Genomic DNA, 12868 nt, shown 5'->3' with positions numbered 1-12868 from the left:
CCAGAATTCCAAAGCACTGAGCCATGGAAGTTAAAATGGTGTCAAACTGTATTATTTCAACAGTGCAGACACACTTTTAGTCTAATGTAGCAAGGCTCTTCTTATGTTTTGATGAAAGGGGAGTTAACTGTCTACTTCCAGATAAGCAGCTCTTAGTGCCACCAGTCATTGCTCTTCCATGATAGACTACAAGTGAAATTTACACTGATTTGGAATTGCTATTGGAATTGCCAGACTTTTTATTATAAAATACAGTTGTACCCTTAGTATCTACTAGGATTTGGTTCCAGGAGTATCACCCCCATACATACCAAAATCTGTGGCTGTTCAAATCCCATTATATACAATGGTGTAGTAAAATGGTTTATATAAAGTAGGATATTTAGAGTTCTCAGATAGAGAGCAGTTCTAGTACTTCACAAAACTAGCAACACCAGGATGTCATAGGATGTTGTCATGGAAGTTAAAGTGGAATCATAGGGATATAACTGTATAGTGTGGAAAGGCTCTGAGAAAGGATTAAAGAACCACAAGGAAAATCCAGGATGACAATGGGCTTTCAGTGTTTGTTGTCAGTGCAATCAATGACCTCGTTTCATTCATAAAATTTTACAGAGGGTCCAGGATATAACATCTTCCTCTTGTATCTTCTTTCTCATTGCTTTCCCCATCTTTTTATCTTTCCTCAAAAAGTCTATAAAGAAAGGAAAGATGGAATAGTTTTGACTGATGGTACTGTGCGATTGCACTATAATTTTTGATTGGTAGTATGGGAGCACCCTTGATTTTATGTTTTGGTACTATATAATTAATTGATTATACACTGCAGTCTAGCAACTACTGGTCTCTTTTGGTGTGTGTGTGTGCTGTAAGATACTTTACCATGATCTCCATAGCACTCCAACGAGAGGTTCCCCAGTACATAGCCATTCCTTGGTTTATCACGTGTGTCATCGCTCGGACAATTTCTAAATGAGAAAACAACAACAGAAGCTCAGGTAACTGCAGACAATTTGTCTAGCAAGAATTTGTACAAGGTACCAATCAGTGACATTGGCTATACTGGGGAAAATGAATTACACTTCCGAACCATATACCAAATAAAAAGGCATATGCATGTTTAAGGATACACAATATTGTGCGTGGGAAGGCAAGCTTAAATCTGACTGCTCCATATTTAGCCACTGATGGATTTGTCATGGCTCAATCTATAGTATTCTGGGATTTGTAGTTTTGTGACTCTGTCAGCGTGCTCTGATGCCACAACAAACTACAAATCCCAGAATTCCATGACAGTTAAAGCCTTGTCAAACTGCATTAATTCTGCAGCATGGGAAGGAATTCCACAGCTTGGGGGTAGCCATCAAGAAGGTTCCAGTGGGCTGACCAAAAACACCTGTGATGGTTGTGGGACAGAGTGAAAATTGATCATATTTCCCCTTCCAATGTCTTGCATAAACAAGGTGGGCAGCTGCAATCATATATAAGGTAACACCTATCTCTTCTTGATTTAATTTCCCTTCGAGATCATCTATGATTATCTTCTTCTTATTATTATTATTATTATTATTATTATTATTATTATTATGTTAAGTAGGTATATTTTTGAGTTGGGCTCAAAGCTAATTTGTAGTATAGTCTGTATTTCTATATGTATTTTCTTCCAAAATTCTCTTGCATCGTTGCATAAGCATAACCACCACATATGAAAGAGAGAGAGGCATCTTTATGTCCACATTTCCAACAATTATTATCCTTACTATTTTTCAATTTTGCTAATAGCTGTCAAGGTATATTTGTTCCCCAAAGTCCTGCATCCATTTTATCATGCTGTCTTTAATTGTTTCTTCTTTTAGTTCAATATCCAATAAAATTCTTTTACATCTTGGATAACATCTGTTTCTTGCCCTTTGATAGAATCTTCTCTATTTCCTTTGTTTCACTTTCAATTCCCTTAAGTTTAATATCTTTTTAAAATCATTCTTTTAATTGAAAATATTGTAACCACTGTATCCCTGATCTGAAGGGTATCTAACATTTTTAAATCCTCTCCTTTATTAGTTTTGCATAATATGTCCTTATAAGTAACCCATTTTCCTTTATGTTGTCCTTCTGTTTTGTGGAAGGCTTCCTAAGTGGACATTCATCTTGGGATTTTTAAATAGGAACATCTCTTATATTTCTGCCATATTTTTAAAAGTGCTTTCCTTATTATATGATTATTAAATTCTTTAAGTGATACTCTGTCATCATAACATAAAAAAGCATGCCACCCTTTATCTAGATTTACGCTTTCCAAAGCTAACAATCCTTCATTTTTAAAATTAATCCAGTCCTTTATCCATGTGAAGGTGCATGCATTATAATAAACCTGAAGATTTGGCAAACCCAATCCCCCCCTTTCTTTTGCTGTCTTGTAACACCGATGTTTTTATCCTGGGTTTTTCCCTTGCCAAATTAATTTTCTAATGTCTTTTGTCCAGATTTCAAAGAGCTTGTTTGTTGTAATAATGGGAATGGTTTGAAATAAAAATATCATTTTAGGAAGCACCTGCATTTGTATCAGTGCTATTCTTCCCAACAGTAATAAAATTGTAAAGTCTGCCACTTTTTCAGATCTTCTTTGATTTTATTCCAGGTTTTAGTATAGTTGTTTTCCAGGAGAGCGGAATTTTGATTTGTAATGATGATACCCAAATATTTTATTTTTTGTACTATTGTTAGTTCTGATTTTCTTGCCAAATTCTTCTCTTCTAGTTTTGAAAAGTTTTTCAGCAATATTCCACTTTTTGTTTATTAATTTTGAAACCTGCCAGGCTGCAGACCTCTTCTAATGTTGACCATAATTTTTGTATACAGTTGGAGGGGTTTTCTAAGACTGTTGCTACATCATCTGCAAAAGCCCTTATTTTAATATGGTGATTTCTTATTTGTGGGCCTTGGATTTGTTTATCCTTTCTAACTTTGTTGTGAAAGTAATTATGATAAACTGTGTTTTCTCTTATTTTGTGCACGAGAAGTTAACTTATATACACTAGAACAGAATCAACACGCATTTTTAATGAGTTGAGAGCATTTCTATGAAGTAAATCATACACATATGGCAACAAAACTGTTCATGAGGTTAAAAAAAATTAAAACACAAGAGGCAAACTTGTAGAAAGAGATATATGGGAGTTCTAAGTGTGCTGAAACAACTACCCCAGTGTAACATACATAACTGACTTGAGGCAAGCTGTGCAAGGGCTGTGTAGTTGTGCCCTTGTGAAATTCCTGTTTAGCTGTAACAAGGGCATGGTATAAAAGTGTATGAAGCAACTTTGCTGAAGCAATGTGTATCACTTGGGCTAGTACTTGGATGGAAGACTGCAGAAGAACACCACATCAACCACCTCAATCTCCAAAAGAGTCAGAAGATCAATAAAGCATGCATGAATCCCAATGGGTCAATTCACACAACCATTAGGTGATTTTGGTGGCCATTAATCAGGACACAACTGATGTGCTGGCAAACTATTTGAAAATTGTGACACAGCTTGGGTTCTGTTCTCATAACTAATTCAATGTGTTGGGATGAGAGAGTGAGAAGAGGCCAGTCTGTGCTGAATTCTTCTAATCCAAAGGTGGGCAACTGTGGAAGTATAGGTTTTCCTCCTATACTCCCAGCAGGTTGCATCATCCATTTTGGCAAATAAGAAGTGATGCCATTTCACCTCTGGACACCCCTTTTGCTAATTTCTGGCCATGGGAGGTGGCCTGGGGGGCTTTTGGAAAATAAACCACTGTAATGGCCAGTTGTGGGTGGATTGGGGGTATAAATTAACCCCCAGATAGGCATTATTTTTTTAAAAAAAATATTGGAGGGTCTGGTGTGGCAAATATTGCCCAGTTTGCTGAAAGTAGCAAATCCTTTAGAAGGCAGTTGCAACCACACCCCTTCGTTCAGCCAAGCCCAGCTGGGCTTGCTGCCAAGAGACTAACAGATAAGATATATCCACCCACTTTATTAAAGATAGGGGAAGGAAGAACTGAGAAAGTGATGCAAGGCTGGTAGTGCCATCCTGAGTAAGCAAACGCAGTCACAAGAGTTGATTCTCAGTTCAACAGGTGCTAATGGTTCATAGACAAGACACAAGACCAATTAATCTAGGCATGTGCACATTAATACATCGAGTGCGCATGTCTCTAACAGAATTCCAGCTACTGTTGAAGTCAGGCAAGATTCATCATGCAGTTAGATATAAGTAGATGTGTTACACATAAATAGGATCAGTGTTGTTCTAGCAGTGGAAAGGCCTAAATGGTCTGGACCACCAAAACACCACTTGAAACCCGTGAAAGCATTAGAACCAAACCTGTGGTCATCTCAGTGTGGTAGTGAAGAGCACAGACAGATTATAACTGATTCATTTTAAAACAAAATAGCCCCAAGAGGCACACCCTCAGGGTTCCCACCATGTCTATGCCAAGTTCCATATGCCTATTCTTCCAAGATTTTGGAGCTCTGGCACACACATACACAAAAACAAGAGACTTTTATTAATTTAGACAGAAGAAAACTAAAAGCAAACAGAAAGGCAGTTTTATCCATTACATCCATTATAATGCCAGAAATCTGTGTGTGGGCAAATGAGTAGTTCAGAATGAGATAAAGTGCATGGTTGCCGCAGAAACTCCCGACATTGTAGGGTTGCAAATGATTTATCATTGTTGTTCTGAATAGCCTGATCCTATGCCCAGTGCTCTGGAAACATTTCCATATTGGTTCCAGAGCAAAAGTACATTTGGTAGTAATCTTGAACTCTAATCTTCCACTATAATAATAAACTACTGCCAACTATCATTGACATTATGGGATAATAGAATGGAGAAACTAAACTGATATCCACAGCAGGAGAAGGTAGGGTTTTTTTCCTTGTAAAAAGAAGGATTTTTTTAAAAAAAGATAATTATGAAATTGTAGCAGGAAAGGTAAAGATAATGCTTTTAAATAAAAATGAGAGTAACAATTAGGTTTTGTTTGTTTGTTGTGTGCCTTCAAGTCATTTCCGAATTATGGTGACCCTAAGGCGAATCTATCGTGGGGTTTTCTTGGCAAGATTTGTTCAGAGGAGATTTGCCATTGCCTTCCCCTGAGGCTGAGAGAGTATGACCTGCCCAATCAAGGAATCCTGACAATTAACAATTTGTAGTTCTGTGAGATATTTAGCCTTCCCTCTCAGAGAGTTTTGGTGCTCCACCAAACTACAAATCCCAGGATTCCATAGCATTGAACTGTGACAGTTAAAGCAGTGTCAAACAGCATTATTTCTGCAGTGTAGATAAAGTCTAGAATACAAGTTCCAGATAGCCATGCGAAGGTGTTTTCTGTGTTTGTGTGTGTGTGTGTGTGTGTGTGTGTGCATGTGCATGTGTGCGTGTGCATGCACGCGCACGATTGCTGGGTTTTGTGCAAGAACAGCAACATTGCACAAAATATGAATGTGGAAATAGTGGGAGGTTTTTTTGTGTGCAAAAAGATATGATGCTTTCTCATACGCACCCACACCTATGTATCTTTCTGTGAATCAAAAATTCCTGAGACATTTAGGGACATGCAAACACTGGGTGAGAACTGCAAAGAAATACTCATATTCTCCACTGTTGGGGGGAAATTGTGAAAATTCAATTGTCAAATATTTACACCCTTGAATGACATTTCAGCATTTCAGCATGTCAGCACACACCCCTAGTGTGACACATTAGTACAGTGTGAAAACCAATGGTTGGGAATTACAGCAAAGGAGATTTTGCCTAGAAGAAATTGCTTTCCTTACTGTAATTGCTGTTTGACTGTAGAACAGACTGGCACAGTAGGTTAGGATTCTTCTTTGCTGGTAATATTTTAACAGAGACTGAATAACCATTGGGATTGGTGGTTGGAATGACACAATTCAGAGCTGGGAATCATGAGGCCCTCCAGCTGTCATTGACTACAATTCTCAGAATTCCTCACTATTGACTATGCTGCCAAAGGCTTTTGGCACTTGCAATCCAACAATATTTCAAGGATCACACAATTACCTACCTTGCTGTAGTTGATTGCTGCATTGTAGTGAACAAAGAATTTGTACTAAGCAGCTCCCAAAATATCTTTTAATTTAATCAGAGACTCATAGAGCTGGAAGTGATTTCAAGAGCCATTCAGTCTAAGCTCCTATCATGCAGGAACATACCCCACTCCCAAGTCTCCTGATCTGGCAGGTATTGTCCCAGTTAATCCTCTTTCATCCCAGTCTTTCAGCTATTTTTAAAATGCCCTTCCCTACTTTTTCTCTCCTTTCATTTTCTCTCTTTGTTCTCAGTGGATTCCAATTGCTGCAAAGTAAGTGCAAAGTGCAAAAGTAATTTGCACTCATAACTCTGCAGGGGAAAGAAGAGGAGAACCATGATCTTCCCAGTAGGCTTAGTCAAAAGCAAACTGCTGCTGTCTCTCCTATCTTGTTTGTTTTTCTTTATTACAGTGGGCCCTTGGTATCTGCTAATGTTTGGTTCCAGGACTCCCTGTGGATACCAAAATCAAACACAATGGCACAGTGTCTCTTATATAAAATGGCAAAAAACAAGCGTTGTTTTTGGAATTTACTGTATATATTCATGTATAAGTCTAGAAATATTAGTCAAAAAAGTGACCCCCAAAACCTGAGTCGACTTATTCATGGGTCAATGTAAGTATTGTACTTTAACACATATATATCCTTTACATCCTTTGCTACATGGCCTTAAATTTTACCCTCAACATATCCATGGGTCATATCAAAATCCATAATTTGGCTCCAAAACCTGCCCTCGATTTATACATGAGATTGACTTATAGTCGAGTACATACGGTATATTATTTTTTTAATATTTTCAAGCTGTGGATAGATGAATCCATGGATAAAAAAATCTGTGGATTCAGAGGGTTGACTGTAATAACTTTTGTCATCTTGACACACTCTGATGTTGCTTAGCCATAAATGTCCCAGTTTTTATCTATTAAAAGTTGATGGATATGTAGGAATAGATAGTTAAAGTATGTCTGAGAGATGGCTATCATTTCTGACAAATGACTAATAATTCTATGTGCTTCTTGGCCTTTCATCTTCATGCTTTGACATGCTAAGTATGTTTATTTAGGCAACAGGAAAAACACTCTGCACATATTAAGACAGTTTTTCTTCCCACCATGATGATTTCTGGCTGCCCAGCATGGCTGTTGAACAATGGGTTCTGTGTGTGTATGTGTTGTATGTGTCACGTGCCTTCAAGTTGTTTCGACTTATGACACCCTAAGGTGACCCTATCATGGGCTTTTCTTGGCAAGATTTGTTCAGAAGAGATCTGCCTTTGCTTTCCTCTGAGGCTGAGAGCGTTACCTGCCCAAGGTCACTCAGTGGGTTTCATGGTCAAACAGCCAATTGAACCATGGTCTTCAGAGTCATATTCCAGCACTCAAGCTACTATGCCATGCTGGCTCTCTTAGTATTGGTACTGGTACTGAGGTTGAAACATAATCATAGAAAAAAGTGCAATGATTAATGTATTGAGATTGCATATGCAAAATGCAAATTAATAATATTAATATGCAAATCAATATGCATATTTATAATAATTTGCATAACATGCAAATTAGATTCCCAGATATGAGGAGCTGAAATATGGCAACCCTACATGAATCACAATGCATTCACTTCCCACTCTAGGATTTTAATTCCTACAGAGACCTCAGGAAGGATGTGGAACCCACAAGAACAAAAAGCTGATAACACCAAACTCACATCAAGCAGTTCATTGTGGCATCGAAACAAAGAAACACGCACACAGATATAACTTGGGAAACCTACGTACCCTGAGACAAGGTTCAGAAAACAAGGACTTTGCTAGAACTTGGAAAATTTACTTTTCTGGACAACAGCTCCTGTAGTCCCTTATCAGCATGGCAACACTGATGAGGAAGCAAGGGAGTTGTAAAAAAGAAGTAAATGTTCCAAGTTGTGGAACAGTCCCTGAGGTAGAGGGGCATGTGAAATGCACATAAAAGTTATTCTTTGGGGTCTTATTATCACCAGCTGCACCACATAATGCAATTGCTGTTGTAAATGGGCTTTCAACAACAACAACAATACACACCAATACTCCCTCCACAAAAGTCCTGAATCAATTATGGTTCCATGAATATTTTCCTTGCATAATAGAAAATGAGAGCTTGAACAGACGTTCCTTTCTGCTGCCAATGAATCATAGCAACATTGCTTTCTCCATGGCACCCAAAAAGCACATGAGCAATCATGCAGTAAGAGTATTTCCAAAAGGCAACAGTGTGAGTGCTGTAATTATCACCAACACCATGTGGAGCTTTTTGTATTATCTTTTGTATCTTTCTAATATATATGTTTGTATGTCTAGTGGTGTTGTGCAGGGGTTGGCAGGAGAAGGGAACAGACTCCCACAACTGCTCAACCTCGTGCTATCCATCTTGGATGTGAACAGAAAAGGGGTAGTCCTCTTATTCTTTCTTTCCTCAGTTATACTCTTCCATCACCCCACTCACTCACAATGAAGTCTCTTTTCAATAAAAACCTTTCAAACATACTCTCAGGGTACCCTCCGCTACCTTTGCTCAGTTCATAAGTCATGAATAATGAGGTGAGATGGAAAGAGTGGGCTGCATGACAATAAATCAAACCTGGAAAAAGGAGGGTGAAGGGTTGAGAATGTCAAAAGCCTATGTTGCTTTCCTGAAAGTAATAATTAATTGTTTTGTTTTTTTAAACAACAACTAAAACAACAAGTACATTAAATTGCTTGGTGTTGCTGGGTATGCATGTGTGTGCATGACAGATTTTTAAAGCCCAGGAAGGCAAAAATGGTGAGACAGGACTGGTATCTAGGGACATTGTGCTACAGTCCAGGTGCCAAACAGAAAATAGCAGAATACCTCTAATGGTTATCTACAACTAGGTATACAATTCTTTGCTGATTACCTTTTCAGAGGTAATGTTTAGCAATTTTTCCCATTGCATGGAAGTCTTCAAAATCTGCTTAGTTTTTGAAGACTATTTGCAGCTAGAATGTATGTGTAAAATTCACCCAATTTGGTGCACAGAAAACAGCATTTTTCTGCACAGAAATGTCTATTGTCTGCTCATAAAATGCTGTTTTATTTCTAAAAAGTGTGAATTTTGAGCAGACTAAATTCTCAACTGCAAAGATTCTCATCAGCTTGGGTGTCTCCTCACCAGAATTTCCCATTACTTGAGAAACACATTTTTGACCATTAAAAAAATTGCCTAATGTTCTTTCCATCCCTACAAAACTGAGAGCACCCAAGCACATCATGAATGAGCAGCAACCCTTTCTGGACAAATTTTGCCTTTTCGTGGACTTTAGGTGGAGGAACTATACTTGACTACAGACTATTCTCTCAGCCCTCAATAATGTTCACCTGTAACAGGCCATACATGGACATAAATACAGGGATAAGATGTGAGTACAAACCTAGATGGTAAACATCTACTCTGGCGACATCGCAAGGATCCTAATAATATCATCCAAAACTTCAGGGGCACATTTACTCGCGCATCTTCTAATACAATATATGCCATCTGCTGCCAGCAATACATTTTATGCATTGTACTTTGGATAAATGGGACAGTTTTCATTTAGAAGAATAAAGGGACATTACAAAGGGCAACAGATAAAAAACAAGCACCAGAACACTTCATTTTTCTAGGACACTCTGTCACTGATCTCAAAGTGGATGCTGTGGAACAAACGAACTTCAAGAGAATAATAATAATGATGAGTAGGCTATATTTACAAATTCCAATCTATCAGCCAATGTTTGAACAGAGATACTGGTTTCTTAGCAGTATTTCTTACATATTAATATGCTTGTTTGCATTATAGTTATATGCACACAATTGGTCTTCTCTGGGACACATCTCTCTTCTTTTTTGTGACAATGTTTGGATTACAGTACAAGACAGACTTTGCTCTATCATGTTTATCTGCTTATCCATGCTTCTATGCAGCACCCCTCACACACTTTCCCCCTTTTAATGACCTCTTTTAAGACTGTATTTGTCACCCCATCACCATACCAACACCTTTTGCATTTCTATTACATTCCCCACTTTCCTGCTCTCTGTTTTTGTGTATTTATTGACAGTACTGGTGCCCTGACAAAATACTGTGAATTTAGTAATGCTTCTCACCGCCATGAGTGTGAACATTTTATAACTATGTAACATAAAAATGCTCTCTGCCTCACCCCACTGGGCTTTGTTATTTGTTCAAAGGATTCCTCTGTTTGTCAAGAATGACACAGAAAGGAGTGTGGTGCTGATTTGTGGAGCAGCTAGTAATGCTGCAAAGGGGGAAAGTATGGTCATTATTATTATGATTATTATTATTAAGGAGGAAGAACTGAAAAGTGGCTCTTTTACCAGCACAACCCAAGCTTTCACTAGGGACTGGAACCACGTCTTGGAAAGGCAACGAAACTTCATCCACATTGGGTTGCCAGATCTGAGGACCTGGGCCTGAGTCTTCCATTTTTATGGGTCATCTCCAGGCAGGAGACAAGGGTGCAAATTCTCCAGTTCTGGGGGGGCTTAGCTCCAGGCAAGAGGAAAGGACTGCGTGCAAATTTCCATCTTAGTAAAGTGACAGCTTGATACAATTTGCAAAGCTTCATCTATTTGTTGCTACAATGTGCAAAGATTCTCCCGAGGTATCTTTGAATTTACTTAGCTTCCACCTTTCCTCCCAATCTTTGTAGTACCAGGACTCACTCTCCACTCTGCTCTACATCCCACTTCTGGATAGAAGCAAGTATTTTAAATATATTTTATCCTATATCCCCAAATATGGGAGAAGGAATAATATCCTCATATCACCTTGTTCTGGGAATTGGCTGTTTAGGTAAGATTTCTTCCCTAATTTCCAAACAAGAGAATATGTTATGAGTGTGTTTGTTTTTGAATGACAAGTTGTAAGCAGCTGTGGTTAGTATCTAATCCATAGTGTTTATCAGAGGCCATCTGTAGCTTTCACGTTTCATCCCAGAAACTTCAGATGATCCTGAACTGACAATGTGAGGACAAATGAGGGAAGGCCTTGAACTTCTTGGAGCAACAGCCATCTTTTTGCATAGTTCATATGCAACATTGATTCTTTGATTCAAACAGCTGCTGAAAAATAGACTACCTCAGTCACTTTCATTTTAACTCTTAAATTCATCACTGTGCTTACCACATGGACAACTAATAGCAAATGTAATACCTGCTTTGCTGGTGCTAAATATTGTTCTTCACAATAGGAAGAAATGTTTACCAAGTGCACTGCAAATTAGGATTAAAGGAAAGAACTGTCCATGAGAATGAAATTCTATGCCCACTTCCTTGCTAAACCCAAATAAACCCATAGCAACTGAACTTGTGCTGTCAACCATTCTTTGAATTATTTTCACCTTATAGATTACACAGAAGACCATTAGAAGGGGCTGCAGTTCTGTTGGTAATATTTCAAACTGTCTCCACAGAGACTCTTGGAAGCTCAAGGAGTAAACACTTGTCACTATAACCAAAAGGAGGAGCTGCAAGTATGTGTAGGATATGCTGACAAAGATTCTTGATCAATCATCTGTTCCCTGATGTGCTATTTATTATCCCTCCCAAGGAGTAACGGGATGAGTCACTGTGGACTTACACAAGATTGTATAATCACCTGTATGTCTGTAGGAGCAAAGAGAGCAGCACACATTGAAAATGGGCTATATACCTGTGGGTTATGATGGGCAGGGGAAAACACAGTGTTTATATAATAGCCAAGTAACATTCAAACATGTTTATTTTAAAAGTATTTTTCCTTCGGAGCAACCATGGGTATCTTTATTCACAAGCTATGTTGTCTGAGATGTCGGCTAAAAAGCGCTATTAGTGTTGTCACTTGATTAATGATGTTTCACCTGATTGTACCACACTCCCCATTTTTTAGAGACAGAAGGCAACATTTTAAAAGATACATATATTAGGATTAAGAGACAACAGAAATAAGAAAAGTGCAATGGTGGAAGTTGTGTGTGTGTGTGTTGTGTGTTGTGTGTCTTCAAGTCATTTCTGGCAACCCTAAGGTGACCCTATCATAGTGTTTTCTTGGCAGGATTTGTTCAGAGGAGGTTGCCATTGCATTTTTCTGAGGCTGAGAGAGTGTGACTTGCCCACGGTCACCCAGAGGATTTCATGGTTAAGCAGGAATTGAACCCTGGTCTCCAGAGTCATAGTCCAGCACTCAAACCACTACCTCATGCTGGCTCCCCAATACATGAACAAAATCTACAGTAGCTCTGTTCAACAGAGGGAATAGCAGAGAGATCAGCCAGAACACCAACTGTTATTTTTGATACTGAATAATGTTATCTGACTCTGACAACATGTGGGCTATTTCTACATGCTTACTTCAGTACAGTGAGCAAAAGGGAAATATAATTTAGAAAGCTTAAAATCCCCACATTAGAAGGCTATAAAATCATACAAAAGTATGTACTGTTTTCATTTTAACTTGCATGCCGCTTTGATTGTCCAGTCAACAAGTGGGATATAAATAAAAAGTTTATTTATTTATTATTATTATTTAAAAACAGATAAAACATACATCTAAATAAGAACCTCCCCTGCCTAGCCATTAAACGTTTACTTAAATAGAAATGTATTTGCTTGCTAGCAAAAGGAAAGCAGGGAAAGGGCCAGTGAGCTTATTGAAGGGTCACCCCTGTCTATGAAAAGGGATGCCCTAATTGCACTTGGGGGATGCAGAAGCTAGAGGCTGAAGGTGACGCTGTGTG

General features: G+C 38.3%; 1 protein-coding gene across 1 annotated transcript in view; it reads right to left on the bottom strand.

Annotated features, from left to right (window-relative positions):
• KCNAB1 (potassium voltage-gated channel subfamily A regulatory beta subunit 1) overlaps positions 1-12868 on the bottom strand; it is a 204460-nt gene that overhangs the window by 26471 nt on the left and 165121 nt on the right. The window contains exon 9 of the mRNA XM_042458171.1: positions 883-968. Within this exon, the coding sequence (XP_042314105.1) occupies positions 883-968 (86 nt within the window). The remainder of the gene's footprint in view (positions 1-882; positions 969-12868) is intronic.

The sequence above is a fragment of the Sceloporus undulatus genome, chromosome 3 (genome assembly GCF_019175285.1).
Source record: "Sceloporus undulatus isolate JIND9_A2432 ecotype Alabama chromosome 3, SceUnd_v1.1, whole genome shotgun sequence".
Lineage (NCBI taxonomy): Eukaryota > Metazoa > Chordata > Lepidosauria > Squamata > Phrynosomatidae > Sceloporus > Sceloporus undulatus.
The sequence above is the reverse complement of the archived record's forward strand: the minus strand, read 5'-3'. Positions and strand labels throughout refer to the sequence as shown.